The 24005-nt window shown below is 40.0% G+C and overlaps 1 protein-coding gene across 1 annotated transcript; it reads right to left on the bottom strand.

Moving 5' to 3' along the window:
- Positions 1-3612: 3612 nt before the first annotated feature.
- LOC145739399 (uncharacterized) lies at positions 3613-4411 on the bottom strand. Its single transcript, XM_081994830.1, is given in 3 exon segments — positions 3613-3724; positions 3787-3895; positions 3898-4411. Coding segments are annotated over 3 exon segments (519 nt in total). The 5' UTR covers positions 4196-4411.
- Between the last annotated feature and the right edge of the window lie 19594 nt (positions 4412-24005).

The raw sequence follows: 24005 nt of genomic DNA, 5'->3' as shown, positions 1-24005 counted from the left end.
CAGTCTTAACATTGTTTAATATTTTTATTATCTCTGGAATTTTATTCAACAAAAATTTATTATAAAGAGTAGGCAACTGCTCTATGTTCTCACCAATACCAATATCCGAGTGTTCTTCTTTGCCCATAGTTTCCCTATACCAGGTGTCCTGGACTTTCAGGACGTAATCAAATTTGTATGCTCTTTCTATCTAAAATATAAAAAAGGTACCATTTCATTTAAGTTTTCTGAGATAATGGCAAAAAAATTTCGATTTTTGAAAAAGCGCCCTCTAGCAGTTAGTTAGTTAACTGAAATAAATTGTGTTATAGACCATTAAAAAGAGCAAACCAATACCTTTCTAACGAGCTACTTACTTCATTAAATATTAATTATCCGTTATCAAGATATTTAAATTTTTCTGTGACGAGATTCGCAGCGCTCTCAACGGAAAACGCGTAAAGTTATAGAATTGCTTCAAAAACGTAAGTGTGTTGTTTTAAACATAGCTTTTCATTTAGATTTTCACAGTTATTTCACTTTTTTCATAGTTATTGAGATATCGCCGATGACCTCTGTTAGTGGAAGACCCGGTACATAAAACTGTTGGAGTTTAATACCAGAAAAGATGTGAGTAAACTTTCAATTGTCCGTGAAATAGAGTGTGCTGTAGTGGACTGGCATTTTCAGGGGGTAACAATTGGGGTAGTTTGTATTTATAGGCCACCTTCGGGTGATTTCAACCTTTTCCTAGATAAATTACAAAAAGTAAATGAAAAACTGAATGCCGGTATGGGACAAAAACCCAAATCAATTTGCATAGCAGGATACTTTAATGTTGAATTGTTAAAAGACAATAAGCTTAAATTGGATATGCTGTCAATGCTGGAATCACAAGGATTTAAACAAACTATCTTGAATACTAGAGTAAACAATTACTCTGCAACATGCATTGACAATAATTTTGTAAATAGTAGTTTAGACTATCTAGATAGCGATACTCTGGAAACGTGTATTTCCGATCATATGGCTCAAATTATTGTTCTGTAATTAGAGGCACCTAGTATAAATATGGCACCTTATAGGCGACTCTATAGTAAGGAAAGTAAGTTGTATTTTGTCAATTACTTGAAAAATGATTATTGGTCTTTAGTCTATAATAACGGAAATGAAAACATTGATTCACAATGGAATATTTTTATGCGAGATTTTATTTACATCTTTTAGTTTTCCTTTAAAATTAAGTAATAAAAACAAGTCAACACGACAAATCGAACCCGAAGGTACAAGATTGCAAAAATAGACTGGACATTCCTCTTATGTTATGTAGATTGGACAGTAAATAAAAAACTCAGTACAAAGTAGTAAAAAAGAATATCACAATCCTTTGCAAATTACTGGGTCTGAGCGGTATCAAAAACTTATTTTGACATCTGATAACAAATCTAAATGTATGTGGGCAATATACCAGGTGCCCAAGAGCAACCTGGACATAGGAGATTAACATGGGAAAACAGTTTTGATTTTTTTGCGCCTGTACGGTTGATTTAATTGAAAAATCGTATTAATGAAAGTTGTAGTACCTGTCACGGACTAGTATTCTGTATTTTTTTCAGTTCTCTAACTTGAGCCGTTTTGTCGTAAAACATGAACAAAAATGCGAAAATTTAAACTTTTTACCTGCACTGTATAAGCGGTTGTCGAGCAACCGTACCAGCAACAATGACCTGTTTACCTGTTGCTCGACAACCGCCTATACAGTGCAGGCCAAAAGTTTAAATTTTCTCATTTTTGTTCGTGTTTTACGACGAAAGGACTCAAGTTAGAGATCTGAAAAAAATCCAGAAAACTAGTCCGTGATAGGTACTACAACTTTCATTAATACGATTTTTCAATTAAATCAACCGTACAGGCGCAAAAAAATCAAAACTGTTTTCCCATGTTAATCTCCTATGTCCAGGTTGCTCTTGGGCACCTGGTATATTGCCCACATACATTTAGATTTGTTATCAGATGTCAAAATAAGTTTTTGATACCGCTCAGACCCAGTAATTTGCAAAGGATTGTGATATTCTTTTTTTACTACTTTGTACTGAGTTTTTTATTTACTGTCCAATCTACATAACATAAGAGGAATGTCCAGTCTATTTTTGCAATCTTGTACCTTCGGGTTCGATTTGTCGTGTTGACTTGTTTTTATTACTTAATTTTAAAGGAAAACTAAAAGATGTAAATAAAATCTCGCATAAAAATATTCCATTGTGAATCAATGTTTTCATTTCCGTTATTATAGACTAAAGACCAATAATCATTTTTCAAGTAATTGACAAAATACAACTTACTTTCCTTACTATAGAATCGCCTATAAGGTGCCATATTTATACTAGGTGCCTCTAATTACAGAACAATAATTTGAGCCATATGATCGGAAATACACGTTTCCATAGTATCGCTATCTAGATAGTCTAAACTACTATTTACAAAATTATTGTCAATGCATGTTGCAGAGTAATTGTTTACTCTAGTATTCAAGATAGTTTGTTTAAATCCTTGTGATTCCAGCATTGACAGCATATCCAATTTAAGCTTATTGTCTTTTAACAATTCAACATTAAAGTATCCTGCTATGCAAATTGATTTGGGTTTTTGTCCCATACCGGCATTCAGTTTTTCATTTACTTTTTGTAATTTATCTAGGAAAAGGTTGAAATCACCCGAAGGTGGCCTATAAATACAAACTACCCCAATTGTTACCCACTGAAAATGCCAGTCCACTACAGCACACTCTATTTCACGGACAATTGAAAGTTTACTCACATCTTTTCTGGTATTAAACTCCAACAGTTTTATGTACCGGGTCTTCCACTAACAGAGGTCATCGGCGATATCTCAATAACTATGAAAAAAGTGAAATAACTGTGAAAATCTAAATGAAAAGCTATGTTTAAAACAACACACTTACGTTTTTGAAGCAATTCTATAAGTTTACGCGTTTTCCGTTGAGAGCGCTGCGAATCTCGTCACAGAAAAATTTAAATATCTTGATAACGGATAATTAATATTTAATGAAGTAAGTAGCTCGTTAGAAAGGTATGGGTTTGCTCTTTTTAATGGTCTATAACACAATTTATTTCAGTTAACTAACTAACTGCTAGAGGGCGCTTTTTCTAAAATCGAAATTTTTTTTCCATTATCTCAGAGAACTTAAATGAAATGGTACCTTTTTTATATTTTAGATAGAAAGAGCATACAAATTTGATTACGTCCTGAAAGTTTCATGTCGCTATCAATTTTCGTTTCATAAATATGCATGTTTAAAATCGATGCGCCCTAAACATATTAAATTAAAAAACTATGCCTATAGTTATTAGGTTATAGAATGAACGGGGGCTTCATACCTTAATATTAATAACGAGTTAAACTTAAACTAACTTAAAAATAGTGTTTAACGTATGCACTTAAATAATATAACAGAAATGTTTGAAAAAAGCAGATAAATAAATGAAAAAAGTCCTCTAGTGCCGTCCTATATGTTCAAATTGACGCCCGTTGTTCTCGATGCACATAAGTAGCCTGTCTCTCGTTGATGTAACAGCAGATTTTATTTCTACTACAGGAATTCTACTTATGCATTCAACTATTGCTTGCATCATATCTTCCCTTGTAGCGGGTTTGGACGGACGAGTAAACCTCATGCTTTACTTTTCCCCAAAGGTAAAAATCTAAGCAGGTTAAATCCGGAGACCTTTAAATAGGTAGGTATACTTAAGTGATGATTAAAATACAATTTAAATTTGAAAACAATACCTCGGAGGCCACGGAAATAAACTACCTCTTCCAATCCAGCGGTTAGGAAAAGAAACATCTAAATGGCGCAGAACATTTTGCGTATAATGTGCAAGACACCCGAAATGTCCAGTGTCCAGACATCTTCTAACTGAAGAGGTAAATTATTTTCGAGGAAATGTAAGTACCTCTTGCCATTCAGCGTTTTTTCGAAAAAAATCGGTCCTATAATTTGACCGCCCAAAATTCCACACCATACGTTTAAATGCAATCGACCTTGGGCTTGAACCTCATGTAACCATCGAGAGTTGGTACTACACCAATACCTAGTATTACGCTGATTAACGGTTCCATCACTATTAAACGTTGCTTTGTCGGTCCATAATATTTGGTATAAGAATCTATGGTCTTGCGCAAGCATGTTTAGCATCCAATGGCAATGGTTTAAACGACGGTCAAAATCTTATATATAAAGAGCTTGATGGAGAACCATATGGTACGGATGTAGTCTAAATAGGAATAATACAACGTATTATAATTTTGGAGTAATTGTTATTATTTTATTTAATAAGTAATTCTAGCGAATGGGTCCAAATAAACATCACAAAAACACCTCGAATAACTTCAATAAAGTGAAACGTTGACAAACCGGGTATAATTATGGTTTAACTGTTATATACCATAAACAATGCCAAAAAAAGGAAAATCCGAAAAAGTGATAAAATCTGGATTTTTAGGAAACTATCAACAAAACGCCATTTAGATTTATTTATGACAGAAAACTCCGCTTCTTTTGTTTTCGCAGCCTGCTACATATTTTTAATCAAGATACCTAGGCACTGCAAAATTCTTACCATAGGTCAGATGTAGTAACATGCATATTTATTAAACGAATTTTGATAGCGACTTGAAACTTTCAGGACCTAATCAAAATTATATGCTCTTTCTATCTAAAATATAAAAAAGGTACCATTTGATATAAGTTTTCTGAGATAATTGCAAAAAAATTGCGATTTTTTTGAAAAAGCGCCTTCTAGCAGTGAGTTAGTTAACAAAAATAAATTGTGTTATAGACCATTAAATAGAGCAAACCAATACCTTTCTAACGAGCTATACTTCATTAAATAATAATTATCCGTTTTCAAGATATTTAAGTTTTTCTGTGACGAGATTCGCAGCGCCCTCAACGGAAAACGCGTGACGTTAGAGAAAACTTTCTTATACAAAAAATGTGTAGAATTGCTTCGAAAACGTAAGTGTGTTATTTTAAACATAGCTTTTCATTTAGATGTTCACAGTTATATCACTTTTTTGCGTTTATTATGTAAGTTGCGCCACCTAGCGGAAGAGATAGAGTTAAAAAAATATATTTTCAGCATTTTCTCTTAGCCACATTAGTTATATAATTTTTTTTTTCAAAGTTGTATCTTTCATAATTTTCGAGATATGGGCAATGACGTCTGTTAGTGGAACACCCGGTACAATATAGCGGTAATTGTTGATCTATCTTGCAATCCATGCTGTGTACCAGAGCGTACTTGGCAGTGATATAAAAAAATATTAATTCTACACATTATAATCAATTCAAAAACCTTAGAAAAACTGTATAACAGACTTATTGGTCTGTTGTTCCATATGTAGTATTTAGCCCGCTTTCATGAACGGGTGTAACTATTGATAATTGAAGCTGCTCCGGAAACACTCCAAATTTTAATGCATTGTTTATGATAAAACTGAGAACAACAGCAAGTGCCTCAATTCAATATTTTAAAACACTCGTGGGAATCCCATCTTTCCCAAAACTGTTTTTCTTTTCAAGTTTTTTCTGCAATTACAATACAGAATCTCATGACATGTGCGCTTGCTTTTATTAATAGACTACATTTCTAAGTTAGTGTATGATTGAATTATTTGAGAAACCAGTAAGTTATCATGTTCTTTACGGTATTGTTATATTTTTGTTTATAATAGATATTTTATGTCTATATTTAGACAACATAAGCAAGTTGTTCCGTTTCTTTTTACTCTTAATTACTTCAACTTTATTTAGATATTGACACTTGTTTAATTTATATCCGCTATTAAATATCCTTTTTTGAAAGTGTTGATTAAACATACCACTAAATTTGAACATAAAAACTCGCCATTGCTCATTTACGTCTTCACACTGAACGGTATACACATTGAGCCACTCCTGTTTTCGAAGTGCTGATTTGAAATCATTTTTAGCATTGATTGAGAAGAATCTTCCCATTTGGGGTTTTTGTTCAATTTTATTATATACTTTAAAAATCACCTTTTGATCTGAGTGATCCGAGATGTGCGTTTTAAAAATTGAGCCAATTACATCATTCCAATCTGTAAAAGTAATATCAGAACACTTCTTACATATTTTGGTTACTCCATAAGGTGGCCAAAAATGGCTCGTGCAATTCCAAGGGACTCCATTACAGAGAATAGTCTAGGTTTGTTTGTTTTCGATGGCAGTGTTAAAATAACGTCCAAAAAAGTTTTTTTTTTCAAGTCATTTTGAGATGTTCAACAAACTTTATTTGATTTGAAAAAGCGCAATACTACCAGATCGTAGCCTGTACAAGGCTACTACTATTATTGTCTTTTTCTTCATGTTTCAGGAAGATACTGCACATTCAAATTCCCGTTTTACTAAAAGGGCTCACTGCACCTTTTTTAAGCACATTATAGATTTGTGAACATAAATTGCTCATCGTCCGTGTTGACCTTCATCTTAACAGAAATTTGCTGACACTCTGAAATTCCTGACGATCAAGCGGCAAGCTGACTTTATGTTTTCCAATGTTCTGTTATTACAAACATTTTGCATTCTCGATTATTTTGTAACATTTGTTCAGTTTTATTTACACTATTTCCTAACTACTGTAAATTTTGATAAAAGAGGGTAAATTCTAAGCATTCTTGATGTTTAGAACTTGATGGCGGTGGCTTCAGAGCTGTTCCATGAGGGAAAATTATGCTTTTACTTCTCATGCTTAGCCGGGATGGCTCATGCTTAGTCTTCATAAAAAAATTGTGTGAAAATTTATATTACATTGGTACTGTAATGAGTTTATTTTATAAATTGGGCAGTTTATATCCCGGGCTGAGTGTCGACTCATATTTGGATCCATTTTTAGTTTCAGACAGTTAGGACACTTTATTGTATTTTCCGTACAGTCTTTGCATTGGTACTCCCCATCACATTTGTGAAAACATGGTTTTTCATTGCAATATTTTGCGACATCACCAAATCCAGCACAATTCAAGCATAACGCTTGGTTAGGGTGTTCTTTTACAAACACATCAGATGTTTCACCACTCCGTAGATGTTTTTATTTTTATATCCTTCGTTTATGGTTTTTGTATGTCTTTTTTAAGTTTCATTAACAGTTTGTATTTGGAGATGCTTTTTAATATATTTTTGGGAAAATGAAAACAAACTAAACAAATTTATTGCAGAACTCTTATTCTGACAATATTTAAAAAACTTACCGTTTGGGGGTGTGTCATCAAGCACGTAATTTGCAACGCGTAAAGCAACTTGTTTAGTTGCCTTAGAGTCCTCAAAATGCAAGTCCAATAATTGGGGAACAACTAATCTAATGACCTGGTTAAATAACTGTATGTATTGAATAACTTTGCTTAATTTCAGTTCTTTTAAATATCTTAAATGGATAAGCTTGGATAAATTGACATGAATACTTAATAACGGATGCAAACATAAACTTCCTAAAAGTTTTGGAAAAAGTGGGGCCAACCAATATGACATTTTAGCAGTAAGCTCTTCTATAGCTATTTTTTTACAGTTGTCGAAAACATCCCTTTATACGTATTTGTTCAATTATCGACTCGATATTTTTCAAATTACCTACTAATTTTACCAACAGTTTACAGACCAACAGGCGTCCGAAGGTGAAAGAGAACGTGCGTCTCAAAGCATACCTTTTTGTTGACCCGTGACATGCGCCTTTTTGATGCCAAAACTGAAAATGTATGGTTCTTCCCAACAATTTTTCTTCTTTTTAAGTTGCCGTCTCCACACGAAGGTTGGCGATCCAAATGGCTAACATGGTCCTGGATACTGCAGCTCTGAATATGTCTATTGATGAGCATCCAAACCATCTTCTGAGATCTTTTAACCATGAATTTTATTGTCATGTCTGTCTGTCTGTTATGTGTTTTAAAGTTCTTTTTGTTTTCCCATACGCCTCACCACCTTCTTTTTTGTTACTTTTTGTACCCATGGTATGCGGAGTACTTTTCTGTACAAGTAGATCTCAAAGGGCTTTGGGCTACTGTCTAGACCAAGGTTAAGCGTCCAATTGTAAATGAAGCACCTGACCATACGAGTTCGAAGTTCCAAGCTGAGGTCTGATTTTGTGATCTGCATTTTCATTTGAGTAAACACTTTTCTAGCTTGTTCAATTCCGGATCTTACTTCCGTCGATCTGATCATTTATTATTGTGTCCAGATATTTGAAGGAGTATACTTGTTGTACGATATTGCCCTTAATCGACAGGTTTGCGTTGATGTTAGTTTTTGAAAAAACGAGCACTTTGTTTTTTAATGTTTATGAGCAGTCCATACTGCTCGTTGTGTTGAAAAACGCGGTCGACCATGCCCTGCAGGTCTATCGTTATCTGCTATGATCACAGTGGCATGCGTATACCGAATATTGTTAATCTTGATGTCATTTACCGCGATGCCCCCATTTACTGTGTCTATATGGCCTCGGTCTGTTGAAAAGCAGTGGAGAGAGTGTGCAGCCCTGTCTTACTCCCCTTGTTTTACACTCACATCGACGATTTGGTGCCAGTAAAAGTTGAAGATGATGTTTATTTCCTGTTGGTCTACTCCGGTTTATTTTCAGGATTTGCCTTTTGGTAGTCTGTGACGCAAGCGAAAACGTTGACGTTCATGTCTCTCATCAAAAATTATTACGACGATATATTAAAAGTTGTTTAAATTAAGGCATAGTATTCTGTATTTCCGAGAAAACAAATTTTAATTAGTCGCTTTCTGAACCTGGAATCTGAATTGGTTAATTGTCGTGGTGTTGTTCAAACAGCGCGTGGAGATATTCGATTTTCCTTGACCTTTTAAATCAAAAAGAAACAAATTAATAACTCTTTTCGTTGAATGGTTATTATTTGTTTTAAGATTTATTAGGACATGGTTAGCGACGTTTTTTGTGTATTAAGTTGTTGACAGCCAGAAGTATACTTCCACAGACACGTACTGACAAATTCAAGAAACTTGGACCCAATATCCAAGTACGACTCTTTGGTTCTGATGTTCTCGCAGGTTTTCATTGAACTTGCAGGCTCAGATGCTACCGACTACGTTTCTAGTTCATCTTCAGGGTTTTTAACACTATCTGAAAGTCGTATTCAAAAAGATAAGTGAAATAATATTAAAGTTTTCTTAAAAACCTGTTTGGTGTTTTCTCGAATCTGATGAATGTTTCTTGAATCTGATGATGATGTGTGTGGTGGTGGTCGTACCGGATTTTCCTTGTGTCTGGTCTGTCCGATATTCTTTTTCTCAAAGTTTGTGGCGTTATTAGATACTGTTGGGTCTGTTAAAATTAGGTTCTTGGGATCGTCAAAAATAAAAAAACGTGGTTTCTCGTGGAACTGCAACTTTATAACTAACCTTTATTTTATCGAAAAGATTAAAGCAAATTTGACACACTTGCTGTCATCATTTCCGACATTGTTGCCAATAAATAATTATTGATACTAATTTAACACCCCCCACTTATCAATAATTAACATTAAAACTTAAAATTAATCTTTGATCGCAGTACGATCATTATTAATTAAACCTAATAACTGCACACATTTGTCATGTTTTACAACTTTTCGTAAAAACGTCAGCACACATATTTTCGGTAGACAGATAGTGAACAGATATAAGTAATTCGATATTATAACCATAATGAAATGATACCTAATATCTATGTGCTTAGTTCTTTTATGATGAATAGGATTTACCAGCAATTTCTGTGCACTTTGACTATCGTTATAAATAGGAATACTACAAAAATTAACAGTAATTTATTTGTATGAGTTTTGCAAAAAAATAGTTTCCCTTCTAGCTCTAGAAATTGCCACATATTCCGATTCAGTACTTGACAGAAAAACAGATAATTGTTTTTTTACTTTCGTAAAGATATACGTGAGTTTCACAATTTGAATACAAAACCAGAATATGATTTCCTGTCCTTTATGCTCCCTCCCCAGTCAGCATCTACAAAACCTTCTATGTTATTATCATTTTTACTAAATGTCAAACAGTAGTTTTTAGTTCCCTGTAAATACTTCAAAACTCTTTTGGCAGAATTCCAGTGACTCTCATTATATGATTAGTCAAATTGACTCAAAAAACTAACTGTATGGCACAAATCAGGCCTAGTTAATACAACCAAGTACGTCAAACTTCCAATTAATTGCTGATAAAGGTATTTTACACTGCTACAATCAGTGTAGAATACCTTCATGCATCTTTTCCATAGGAGTTTTGACAGGATTACAATTTTGCATATTAAATCGTTTGTAAGTTGGTTACTATAACCTTTTTGACTTAACTGTATGGTACCCTTAGACTTATTTCGAATAATTTCCATTCCCAAACAATTCTTCGGTTTACCCAATTCTTTTATTTTAAATTCAGAACTTAAAGACAATTTAAGATTATTTATTTCCAGAGAATTATTCGAAAATAAAAAAAGTCATCAACATAAAGAGCTATAACTATGAGACAGTCTTCGGAGCTTTTAATATAGACACAAGGTTCATAGGCTGATTTCTTATAACCCAACTTTATCAAAAAAACATTTATTCGACTATACCAAGCTCTAGATGACTGAAGAATTAAAACCTTCAGGTTGTTTCATGTAAACAGGTTTCTCCAGAAAACCGATCAAAAATGCGGTACAAACATAGGTGAGTTATATTAAGATCTAACTTTACAGACAAAGCAATAAATAGCCTTAAAGTATTATGCCTCACAACAGGCGCAAAAGTTTGATCATAATCTATACCTTCCCTTTGTGTAAACCCCCTAGCCACTAATCTTGCTCAAAAACACAATTTTCCCGCACTGTCGTTTTTTTTTCTAACACGCATTCTCTATCACCTTATCATTTGGTGCCTCTACTAGATCCCAGGCATCATTCTCTTCCAACGATTGAAATTCAGTATTGATAGCTTTCCTCCATTGATCACTATCTGGTCTAGAGAAGGGTTCTGTGACTGTCTCTAGATCTTTTTCCATGTCTACAACCCCATTTTTCAGAAATTCTTTCTCATCATGACACATGTAAGTTACATAATCATCATATGTTTTTGGCTTGGGTTCTCTCTGTGATCTTCTTAGATCAAGGTTGAAATCTAGATTTAAATTTTCACTCTCAAAACTTTCATCTGGTTTATAATCACTGTCATTTGGATTTTGTCCCAGACTTTCCCCACTGAATCTGAAAATTGTAGTAACTCACTTTCTAGGGTTGTAGATTTATCCTCACTGTCATTTAGTTTGTTATCAGACTCATAATCTAAATTAATTACAGTCTCTTCCTGATTTTCCACATTCTCCATTATAATTACATCTCGACTAGTGATAACTGTGTTGTTACGTGGGTTATAATGCCTGTAACCCTTAATAGTTTCACTGCTAAAAACCAGTATCATTTTTTCAGACTTTCTGTCAAATTTCCTTCTTTTATTGGTAGGGATATTGTCACGTTTAAATTGTAAAGCTTTTTTGGCCCAACAAGTTAAACGAGACGTGCGTTTATTACTTTAATAGACGCCTTTACCGAGATCTTGTTTCAGAGGTAGAATCAAACCACTTGGTAGGAAAATATAATTTAATAACTAAATGATAGTTAAAACTAATTGACAAGATGGTTGGTTTATCAACTTAGTGAATCGGAATAAAACCTTCAAACATAATTCCCAAAGTAACACTTTAAACAATACCTTTTACATGCACAAAATATTACAATAACAAATCTATACTTACATTTGTTAAACAATTATGAGGGCAGCTTCGTGGAGGGTTTGGCACTCGCGATTTATTATAGTTTAAGATATGGTTTACTATTTAATTAATTTATAAACCCGGTGCGGGTTGCAGAATTCAGGACAACTACATTCTGTGGCGTGAGCGGAGTCTTCTGGCTAGGTACTGCCTTCTCCGACGTGGTGCACAGCAAAACTGGATTGATTGGAATGAACTGAACTGAACCGAACTGAACTCCTCTCTAGGGTACAACTTCCTTTTTATAGCATTTCAGACACTGGTTCCACCAATCAAAATTCCCAGACCTGGCCTCGTCTAGCCGACAACTCGTGACGACCTTTCGACCCTCGGTACTTGGAAAACACTCCACATATTTCGCAATTCAGCAAATGCATCATAATTGCAGTTGCACTCTGACCGCATTCCACAATTTTCGTGACAATATGTACCATAGCGGTCGAACCAAAAACCTTAGTATTACTAACATCTGGTTTTTTACCATTCCAAACTTGATATGGAGTTTTATCACTTAAAAAGCAGCAGCTATTGATCTATTTTTAATGTAGACTGCAGCATTAACCGCCTCTGCCCAAAATTTATTCTCTCTATCCATTTCTAGATTTGCATCATAAAGCAAACATCTAGATTTTTCAACTATGGTTCTATTCATGCGTTCACTGGTACCATTTTGTTGTGGAGTGTACGGGTTTGTGGTCTGATAAATAATTCCATGTTGTTTTAAATAACTTAAATAACTCAAAATTATGGCTGCAGAATTCCCCACCGTTGTGACTTTTCAGAACTTTTATTTTTTTATTTTTTTAAGTCTCCACCATGGCTTTAAAAACTTTAAAACACTCCAGTGTTTCACTCTTTCATGCTATACAGTAAATAAAATACATTTTACTGTAGTCATCCTCAAAAATTAGAAAATATCTTGAACGTCCTATTGAACTCACTTCCATAGGACCACATAAGTCAGAATGTACAATTTCCAGTAAGTCTTTCGACCTTGTCCTTGCATTTGGAAAAGGATATCTACTGTGTTTTCCCTCATAACAAGTTATACAGTGTTGTTTTTCTATTTTGCCACTAAATTGAATTCCTTGTACAACATCTTTGCTCATCTTATTTAAATCTGCAAAATTTATGTTCCCCAAACTTCTGTGCCATGTCTGGGCTGTACTTAATGAGGTGCTTAAAAAACATTTTTCTGAATTTACACTATTTACAGATTTGTATACATTATCAACTAAATCAGCGGTTGCTATCAATACTTTATTTTTATTATAGATTTTACAACCAGCTTGCTCAAAAATCACAGAATTTCCATTTTTTGTAAGTTGACTAACTGATAAAAGATTTGTTTTAAACTTTAGTACATACAATGCATCTTTAATAACAATATCATGAACAATTTAGGTTGAAGAAACTGGATCTGGGCTCATAACCTGTTAAAATTAGGTTCTTGGGATCGTCAAAAATAAAACAACGTGGTTTCTCGTGGAATTGCAACTTGATAACTAACCTTTATTTTATCGAAAAGAATAAAGCAAATTTGACACACTTGCTGTCATCATTTCCGGCATTGTTGCCAAATAGTTAATTACTGATACTAATTTAACAGGGTCCTGGTGAATTCCGTGAGAGAGGGAGTTGGGGAATTTAAATGGTTCATGGTGGGACCACCATGAATAATGTTCTGCGTTCTGGTCAAGGTGTAAGTGTATTTGTGTGTATCATCTGGTGAGGACATTAGGTTATTTAGACTGTAATAGGCTTTTATTGATGACATATTCACGAAAATGTTGGAAAATTGTTGTTCCGAAGCAGTGCCAGTTTTAGTTTTAAGTGGACACATGAGTAAGGTTAAAGATTCAATAAGTCCACTTGTGCAGTATTTGCGTAAATCACAGCACTGTTTGGTAGTTTGTGATTGGTCCAAAAAATCAGCAAGCTAAAAACTGTTTTTTTAAACAATCAAGTTTCCCTTACGGTTTTTGGATACTTACGTGTATAATTAATAATTTTTAAACACATTATATTTTCTTATATTACACATATTACTATTTTATATTCACGTATATTTTTTAACAGTCATTACTAAAAATGTGACACCTGAGTCATGTACGTTACAACAAAGTCTTGTGGTTTCTACTTATCATGACAATAATAACGCTAGCGATCTGATTGGCACGGTAAAGCAGTTAAAATGTATACAATCAAACAATCAATTTTAGTTTCATACAGATGACCAGCCAGAATGAAGGGGCGGATGAAATCAAAAGGCTCCGATTTAATTTCAAAATCCACGCATATTTCCTAGGTGCCTCGAATGCACCAGAGAAGAGGTCCGCTGGCCATAATGATTTTATTCTTGATAACCGTCTGTGTGGTTTCAAATGCCGGTTCTTACTTCTGGGTATATCGTCTTTGCGACTGCAGGATGACAGCGATTAAATGACTCTATCAGAAGTTTTTTCTTTTTCTCTCTAGATTTTTCTTATAGCAACACGTGACGTTTCTCGACAAAGACTGCGGAAACAGATTTGGGAATGATTTTTTTTTTGACTAGACAGGGAATAAATGACACCGCATTATTTGCAATATTGACGTTTTTTTTTTGAGAAATTAGGAAATTGGAATATAATTGGAAAGCTGAACAACGAATAAAAATTTCAAACGGTAAAAATGAGCAATTTGGTCTAATTAAACTCTTTACCAAAAACCCTCTTTACCCCTATAATAGATAATTTATATTTGGTAATTGTGCGTTCATACGCAGCATCTCATTATTGCTGGTGGTTTTCGGCGGTTTACAAAAATAAGATTGTTCACCATGGTTTTAATGGTACGGGGAACATCTCACTTTGTTACGCTTTGAAGATCAAGTCGAAAGTGTCTAAATTGACATTGTTCCAGTTCAGCGCACTGATCAGAACCGAGTAGAGCAAGACCTAGTTCTAAGGAAGCAGATAATATAGTGCGTATTAAACTGATTTAATTTTACTTGTCTTACTTGATGTTGTTGCGACCCATAGTAACGTTTTCTTACTCAAAACAATTCTTAGCCAAAAACAATCTCTGCTTAATTAAATTCCAACTAAAAGCGTTCAAGTTTCCAGTTCCGCCGTCGATCTGGTGGCGCCATCATAACCCTCCCTACTCTCCTAGCTTTCACTGAGTTTTGGGTACAATTTGCCTACAAACGAGACAGTTTAATTCCGCAGGTGATTCGAGTTTTAATATTTCATTTTTCTTGACAAGAGGAAAAAAATCTGTGGCAAGTTTATCAAGTAAAATTGATCCAACTCGAGCGTGATAGAGCGGTCTTTGCTGTCAAACTCTTCATGGCCAACACCGGAACACAATAAGCTGCAACGTTTTGCAGTACCTAGAGCAATTTGGCGGCGCTTGAATCTATTTATATTCCTTAGGATTACATTGGACTAAATCGGCTAAATGGGGCTCGTTTGTAGTCAGTCTCTCCCTAATTGTTTGTACGTCTCAATATCGACAAAGATCGAGTCCGGTGTTGTTTTAACATACACAACATGGATTTAATCCCCATAGTGTAGAAATGTAATTATATCTCCAATATGCCGGAGAAAGGAATTCTGTCGAAATGAACTCATTACAGAATAAAGATTTTTGCCTGACGGAAGTACAATTTCTACGCTATCAAAGATACAGTTTCTATTTTAAAAAGTTCTAATCTGGAACGCATTTGGATTGTAGTTAAATCAACCTCTACTTCGAACTGCAGATGAAAATGTTCCCAAATAATCTTGAAAAAACTTGTATGTTGATAGGTATTCAATGACATGTTTCATATGGGAAATATATTTTTCAAACATATTATTAAACCTGAATAAATTAACAAGTTTTTTTTTTTTTTAATTCAATTATATTATGCCTATTTATAAAACTTGCCCACTGAATACTATTACCTTTACGGTTTATTATTATTGTAAAGGAATTTTGTCAAAACGGTCACGAGAAAATGTTAGTTCGATCTTGTTTAGCAAAATTCTATAGATTATAAATATGTTATACAAGGTGTCCAAAAAGTCTGGAATATTGCAAATATCTCGAAAACTACTGATTTTATTTTTCTCAAAGTTTACATATTGTCATAAGTAAATAAAAGCGCAAAACGTGAGGGTAAAACGATGTTTGCAAGTATACAGAGTCAGTCACAAAGTAGATCAACTTTCTTAATTCAAACCGTACTCATCTGTAGCGCTTTTCTTGCGGGTTTCCTCGGTTACGTTGCCTCGAGCGCCACCTTCGTTATTTATAGTGGCTGAAGGTCCACTTTGCGGTACCTGGTTAGCCTTTAGACAGCTGGAGAAAAGTTCCAAAGGGTTCGGGAAGAAGACAAAATTAAAACAACTGTTTCCTCTAAATGCACTGTATTGCGGCTCACGGTACTTACAGTAAATACTTACGGTAACGAATACCCAATGAAACGGAAGTTACCTTATTCGGTGGTACGGGGAAAGCGTGTAACGACAATGAAAACTACCTACGGACCCTTCACTACTGATTAGCCTGACTACTGCAGATTAAGACTGACTGTGACACGGTGAAAGAACGGCGGTACGGTACGGTTATGTAAAACTGACTATTCGGCTCCGGAATTCGTTCCAAAAACCCAAAGAGGCCCAATTACGTGACCAGCGGTGTTCCCGTCACTCGACCTAACCTCTAGGTGCCGCCCCGATTCCCCGGGGTAAGACAAATAGAGCCTCCGTTGCTCGCTGTTTCCCCAAGCACGCAACAGAGGTTTCAAGTCTCGTGACGCTGCCAGTCACACAGCCGCTAATCCCTCCAGTATCCCCAAACCCGTTTACTACTCCGTTTCCCCGGAGCTAAGCAAACGAGTCACAGGTTTCACCGTTCCCGCTTGCTACACCGTTTCCCCGGTGTTCAACAAACAGGAACAGGACCAGAAGGATTACCTAACTGTTTTCACAAAAAAAAGTAACTGAAGCCGGCGCCGTTTCACCAGAAATACCCTCAAACGGAAAACCCCGGAAAAATATAGCAAATACCCCAAATGAAAATCCCCGGAAAAATATAGTAAATGCCCCAAATGAAAATCCCCGGAAAAAATACTGAAAATGCCCCAAACGGAAACCCCGGGAAAATACTGAAAGTGCCCCAATTTGCAGTCTGTTAAAATAACTACAGTTAACGGTACGGGTTTAAACATCAAACAGAACAAATACCGGACGGTCGGTATGTGCCTATTTTTTACTTACAGATTCGCGGAGATAAGAGATAACGGTCGGCACGGATCAGCTTAGCTGGCTGGTTTCGATCTTTTGATGATCGAAGAATCCCTATTTTCCGGTTCGGGGCCCTCCTTTATACACAAAACCCACGGTGGGGGCTGTCAGTGGCGGTACCCACTCTCAGCGCCCACCGAACCATTTCGAACGGCCCCGGACGGCCCCGATAAAATCGACGCCACGACGGCCGCGGTCCAGCACCTAGCAGTGAAGGTCACGCGCAAATTCGATAGAAACAGCCAAAATTAGTAACTTCGTTACACACTCCCCCCTCTTACGGAAAAAAAAAATATATTTCCCCAACATAATATATTTTTTTTTTATTAAAGCGAAAAAAAAAGCTAAACAAAAAAGAAACTCTAACGTGAATTAATTAAGCTTAACCTAACTTAACCTAATCTAAAACTAATCCACTAGACGGTGGCGTCTTTCGGGGCACCCACACCGTGGGCAACCCCGGGACGAAGACCGGCGGCGGTCAGGAGACGGAACGGGAACGGCGGGCGACCTGCGGGAGCGCGAAGGTCGCGGTGGCGGCGGAGGCAGCAGCGGCTGTGGGCAGCATCGACGGGTGGTGACACCCAGCCTCCCGCACTGGGAGCAGAAAAGCAGCGGTGACAGCTGGCACTCCGTCCGGTAATGCCCCCGGTGACCGCACCTCCAGCACGAGTCGGGGTGCACCGTCACCCGATGTCCTCCATCCACCTTGTCTCCTCTCGGAGGCGCCGGATTGCCACTGGCGTCTCGGGTCGGCTCGGGGGCGGCGGCGACGGTGCGTGGCGGCCCACCTCCCGATAGAAGGGGTCACCCCCCGTTGGGACTACCACCAACACATCTGACGACGCGTCACTGTCGCTCATGTCGGCTAGTACAAAAAAAACAATAAGTGTCGGTACAGGACCCCCGAAACAAAACGAATAGACAACACAATCTACTCCCACAATACTTGTTACCCCCTTTTCTACATTACGGTGTTACCAACTGTTTTTTTTTCTTCGGTGCCCTACGGCGGTGCCTGCGACCGTCTAGGCAGCGCCACGCGTACCCGCGCCCCAGTGGAGCTGGTCAATAGGACCCGGCGGCGCCCGCTGGACGCCGAAAACCTTCCCCCCAATGCCGCCACAAGATCGGGTGGCCAGTCCCTCGGGTCCGGATACACTCCGGCAAAGTCCGCAACCAGGTGGTCCGGCCAAGCCTCTCCGTCGCGCGGTGCCCGACCGCCATGCCGTGCCAGTAGGATTTCGGCCGCCGACAGGCCGGGTATTGGGGGCGGCAGAGTGACAGGGATTAACCTCCATGTCGGCGGCGGCGGTGGCGACGGCGGCAACGGTGATAATAAGGGCGGCATTGGAGACAAACAGGGCAGCGGCGGCGTCCGGGGCGAGGCAAACGGGGACGGCACAGACGGCGGCGGCGTCGGCGGACCAAACAAGTCGGTCGACGGCGGCGGGGGTGACGGTACGGTCGGTGGTGACGGTCGCGTTGGCGGGGCGAACACCCGGTTATCCGGCTCCCCTAAATCGCCGAGGAACTCGAGCAGCTCCTCTGGCCAATCCCGAAGGTGGGGAAACTGCTCGAGACAGGGGCGCTTCGACGGCGACGGAGTCATTCTCTGTAAACATAGTTGTAAGGTACGGGTGTTTCGGCACATTACCTGCCCACATAATCACTAGGCGGTACAAAAAAAAAAAACGGCACAACCCCAATTACAACCCTCGAAACTCTACGGTACATTAATACATCACCTCCGCAGAACTTAATGGTTTTAAGTCCTTGATATGTATACGGCGGTACCATTTTCCGCTCTCATCCCTTAAGTCGTACACCACCGGTGACACCACTCGTTTTACCAAGTACGGTCCGGAAAACTTCGGGGCTAACTTTGCAGCAAAACCCTTGTCGGCGGATGACAACGGGTTTTCCCGTTTCATAAGTCGATCCCCAACTTTACATCTCCATTCTCGTCGGCGCAAATTGTAGTTACGGCTCTGTGCGGAGAAAGCTCGGCCCAGATTAACTCGGACCAACTCATAAACTTCAGCAAGCTTTCGGAGATGTTCGGTATAGCCTTGGTAGTCGGTTTCGGCGGGCGGGCGGTCGTTTTTAAGGTCGGTGACGGGCGGACGGGACAATGCAGCGGGCGGCTCTAACTCTCGGCCAAAGTTCAGAAAAGCCGAAGTAAACCCTGTAGACTCATGTCGGGACGTGTTCACGGCGAAAACCAAATCTGTAAGATAAACATCCCACTTTCTGTGGTTTTCCTCACAAAAGGAAGCCACCATAGTTTTCAAAGTTTTATTTGTACGCTCTACCGGGTTTGCTTGCGGTGTGTACGGCGGAGTCAGACGGTGGTTTATTCCCATTTCCTTCAGTAAACCACGGAACAGTTTACCAGTAAACTGGGTCCCGTTGTCGAAAATCACGGTTTTCGGACACCCAAAGCGCATTAAGACTTCCTCGTGTAGAGCTTGACTGACGGCCTTGGCGGTAGCTTTGCGGATGGCTTTGCACTGGACCCACTTTGTAAACCTATCCTGAAATACAACCATATAAGAGTTACCCTTAGAGGACCTCGGCAACGGCCCCACTAGGTCAGTGCTAACGGTTTCCCACGGTTGACAGTTGCGGGACGGTTGCATCTTTCCAGGCGGTTTCTGGGATTCACCCTTAAATCGCTGACAAACAGAGCAATTCCGGACGAACCGAGCGGTATCTCGGAACATCCCTGGCCAATAATAGCGGCGGGCAATGCGGGCCATTGTCTTGGCTATGCCCTGATGGCCGGCGGTCGGTTGAGAGTGGTTTTCTTCCAGTACAGCTTTTCGAGCATCCTTAGGCACGCAAACTTTCCATGGATCGGCCATTTCGTTCTCAGTCAAGTCGGTCATGTCCCAGAAATGTCGATAGAGACGGCCATTGCGCACACAAAAATCCGGAAAAGCTTCGGGGTTCTTTTCCACGGCGGTTTTCTTCGAACTGTACCAAGGACAAGGTACGAAGTCTTCGAGAGCGGAAACGGGGTCCACTTCGTCTTCAGGCTTGCCTACCGGACTCCTAGACAAAGCATCGGCTACTTTATTAAGTATTCCCTTACGGTATTTAATTTCGAAGTCAAACTGTTGCAAATACACACTCCATCGAGCCAAACGGCCGGACGGGCTCTTTAAGGAGTGTAACCAGCGGAGCGACTGGTGGTCAGTCACTACGGTAAACCGGTAGCCCTCTAAGTACGGTCTCATCTTTTCGGTGCCCAAAACTATGGCCAGACACTCTTTTTCAGTCACGGAGTACTTCTTTTCGGCGGCGGACAGACTACGGCTGGCGTACGCAATGACATGGTCACCATCGGTGTCATGCTGAATCAGAGCTGCCCCTAATCCAGCGTCGGAGGCGTCTGTAAAATAAACGGCTTGGTAAAGTCAGGACAGGTTAATACGGGCGCCTCTGTAAGCCGGATTTTTAACTGCTCAAATGCAGCCTGCTGTTCTTCCTGCCATTGCCAGCGTACGTTTTTCTTTAACAGGTGGTTCAACGGGGCGGCTAATTGTGAGAAATTTTCCACAAAACGGCGGTACCACGATGCAACTCCCAGAAATCTTCGTACGCCCCTCACGTTAGTCGGCGGCGGTAAACTGAGTATTGCCGAGACCTTTTCCGGGTCAGTGCGGATTCCCTCGGATGTGACAAAGTGACCCAAATACCGGAGCGATCGGCGCCCGAATTGACACTTCTCTGGATTCAATTTCAGGTTGGCGGCTCGTAGACGGTCAAACACCTGTTTTAAAAAGTGTAAATGCTCGTTAAATGTCTCGCCCAGTACTATTATGTCATCTAAATAGGCGAAACAGTACGGCTCTAACTCAGGCCCGATCACACGGTCCATTAGGCGCTGAAAGGTGGCGGGGGCGGAATGAAGACCAAACGGCATTACTCGGAACTGGAACAGACCTCTACCCGGTACGGTAAACGTGGTAATCGGTTTACTTTCTTCCGTCAACGGTACTTGCCAATAACCCTGTTTCAAGTCTATACTAGAAATGTATCTGGCTCTGCGCAGCTTGTCTAGTATTGCGTTGATAAACGGCAACGGGTACGCATCCGGACGAGACACAGAGTTCACTTTCTGAAAATCGATACAGAACCGGTGCTTACCATCCTTTTTCTTGACAATCACCACCGGCGAGCTCCAGGGGCTCATGGAAGGCTCAATAACGCCCTCTTCCAGCATCCGATCAACCTCTGTGTTGATCACTTCCTGCATTTTCGGATTGCGGGGGTGATATCTTTGTTTTATTGGGTCGTTTTGTGTCAAGTTAATGTGGTGGTAAATCAGCGGTGTTGTGCCCTCTATTGACTCAAAACCGGGTAGTTCGGCGGCCAAAAAGTTCTGAAGTCGGTTCTCTTCATCGGCGGTTAACAACAGTTTCGGCGGTGCGGTAAGACCCAACGGACTGCATGGAAGAGGCAGCGGTACTACGGAAACCTGACTGGTGCTTAGATCAATCTGAAAAGCATGTTGTTTTAACAAATCCATGCCAAACACAACGTCGGAAGTGAGATTTGGCAAATAGCTCAGATCTGCCTGCAAACTAAGATCATTAATAGAGACGGTAAGCCGGAAAGCTTCGGTGATCTTGACCACGCCTCCACTAGCAACTTGAGCGGAACTGGTGTGCGGGGTGATCTGTTGCGAACGTTTAGCAACACACAACTCCCTAACGGCGTCACCTATGAAAGAATGAGCTGCTCCGGTATCTATTAATGCCCTAAACGGTGTTTCTAAAATTGTAACAGGCAGGTGCGGACGGCAATCTTCTTTTATACGGACAGGCAACGTTTCGGTTTGACGGTGCTGGACGAACCTTGCTGCAATGCAACACCGATCTAGTTTCCCGTCTGGCAGGTGCAATCCCGGCTCAATACACCGGCCTTGCCTGGTTTCTGCAGGCCGAACGGTAATGGCCTTTTTGACCGCAGTTCCAGCATTGAGGGCCGTTATCCGTAGCCTGTTGGCTTGGTCCGGCCCGTTCTTCGGTCCCAGTGGATGGTCTAGCTGGCGCCACTGCCGTTGGCCTAATTGCCCGGTTTGCTTGACTATCTGTAAATTGACGGGTGTTAGTAAAATTTCGGGGCCCTGAGAATGGCCGTGACGACGGTACGGAGGCGGGAATTATAGGCGGCGGCGGTGAGTGCAGCTCCTTGAACAATAGTTCGGTTTCTCGAACCGATCGGGCAAAGCTGGTGCGATCCGAAAAATCGCCCCGACGGATCTGTTGTCGGTACTCCGGCAACAAATTACGATAGAGCCACCTCAGCTCTTCTTCCGGGCTAATTCCCCCATGACTGCGGATTAACGTCTGCAGCTCCGTTATATACGCACCAGCCGAATTCATTCGGTCGCTGACGTCGCCGACTGATTTCCAGCTCCAAATCTTCGGCATAATTTATGGGGAAGTAGAAGCTGCGAAAATCAGCCAGAAACTGCCCCCAGGATCGCCAACTTCCCCTGTTGTTACGGAACCACAATGCGGCCTCACCCTGTAACAAATCAGGCATATGTGGCAATAAAACGTCCATGGAAATGCTTTGAGCATCACAGAGCTCTTGGACACGCTCCACAAATGCAACGGGGTCGTTTTGGCCATCAAAGTACACTTTCCAGTTGTGTACTTGCACATGGGGAGTCGGCGGCGGTACGGTGGTAAACGGGGATCCAGAAACGGCGGGCGGTGAGTGAACGGTCGGCGGCAGGGCAAACGTGACGGCTGGCAAGCCTGTCATAGTGACAGGAGGCGTTGTCACCACAGAAGTACCTGTAACAGTCGTAAAATACCGGGTGGTCGTGGACGTTACGGCGGTAGTGGTTGGCGGTGACAGTGGGTGGTTTGGAAACCCTACAACCGGTACTGCAGGAAACGCAAACTGTTGCAAGTGTGGGGACGGTGTTGCCACACCCTCACGCATGTAACGCACCAGTCGTCTACGCAACATTTCCACGGTCCCAGTCACATCCAGGCAAAACTTACTGAGTTGACCCTGCAACTCTTCCTTTTTCAACCCGTAAATCCAACTCACCCTCACGTCAGTCGGTCCCGGTACTACCGACAACTCCATGTTGTCGCTGTCTCGACACTCGGTCACTCCACCAGCGGCCCTGTCTCCGCTGTAGCCTTCCTCGTCCATTTCTTTTCAGCTAAAGAAAACCGGCAAAAGAAAACAGACTATAATAAAGGGGGAAGAAAAAAAAAAACGGTCCCTGCTCGGGCGCCAAATTTGTAGCGCTTTTCTTGCGGGTTTTCTCGGTTACGTTGCCTCGAGCGCCACCTTCGTTATTTATAGTGGCTGAAGGTCCACTTTGCGGTACCTGGGTAGCCTTTAGACAGCTGGAGAAAAGTTCCAAAGGGTTCGGGAAGAAAACAAAATTAAAACAACTGTTTCCTCTAAATGCACTGTATTGCGGCTCACGGTACTTACAGTAAATACTTACGGTAACGAATACCCAATGAAACGGAAGTTACCTTATTCGGTGGTACGGGGAAAGCGTGTAACGACAATGAAAACTACCTACGGACCCTTCACTACTGATTAGCCTGACTACTGTAGATTAAGACTGACTGTGACACGGTGAAAGAACGGCGGTACGGTACGGTTATGTAAAACTGACTATTCGGCGCCGGAATTCGTTGACCAGCGGTTTGACCAGCGGCCCAATTACGTGACCAGCGGTGTTCCCGTCACTCGACCTAACCTCTAGGTGCCGCCCCGATTCCCCGGGGTAAGACAAATAGAGCCTCCGTTGCTCGCTGTTTCCCCAAGCACGCAACAGAGGTTTCAAGTCTCGTGACGCTGCCAGTCACACAGCCGCTAATCCCTCTAGTATCCCCAAACCCGTTTACTAC

The sequence above is a fragment of the Ips typographus genome, unplaced genomic scaffold (assembly GCF_016097725.1).
Source record: "Ips typographus isolate SLU unplaced genomic scaffold, UJ_Ityp_2.0 IpsContig119, whole genome shotgun sequence".
Lineage (NCBI taxonomy): Eukaryota > Metazoa > Arthropoda > Insecta > Coleoptera > Curculionidae > Ips > Ips typographus.
Note: the sequence above shows the minus strand (reverse complement) of the source record. Positions and strands in the feature narration are given on the sequence as shown.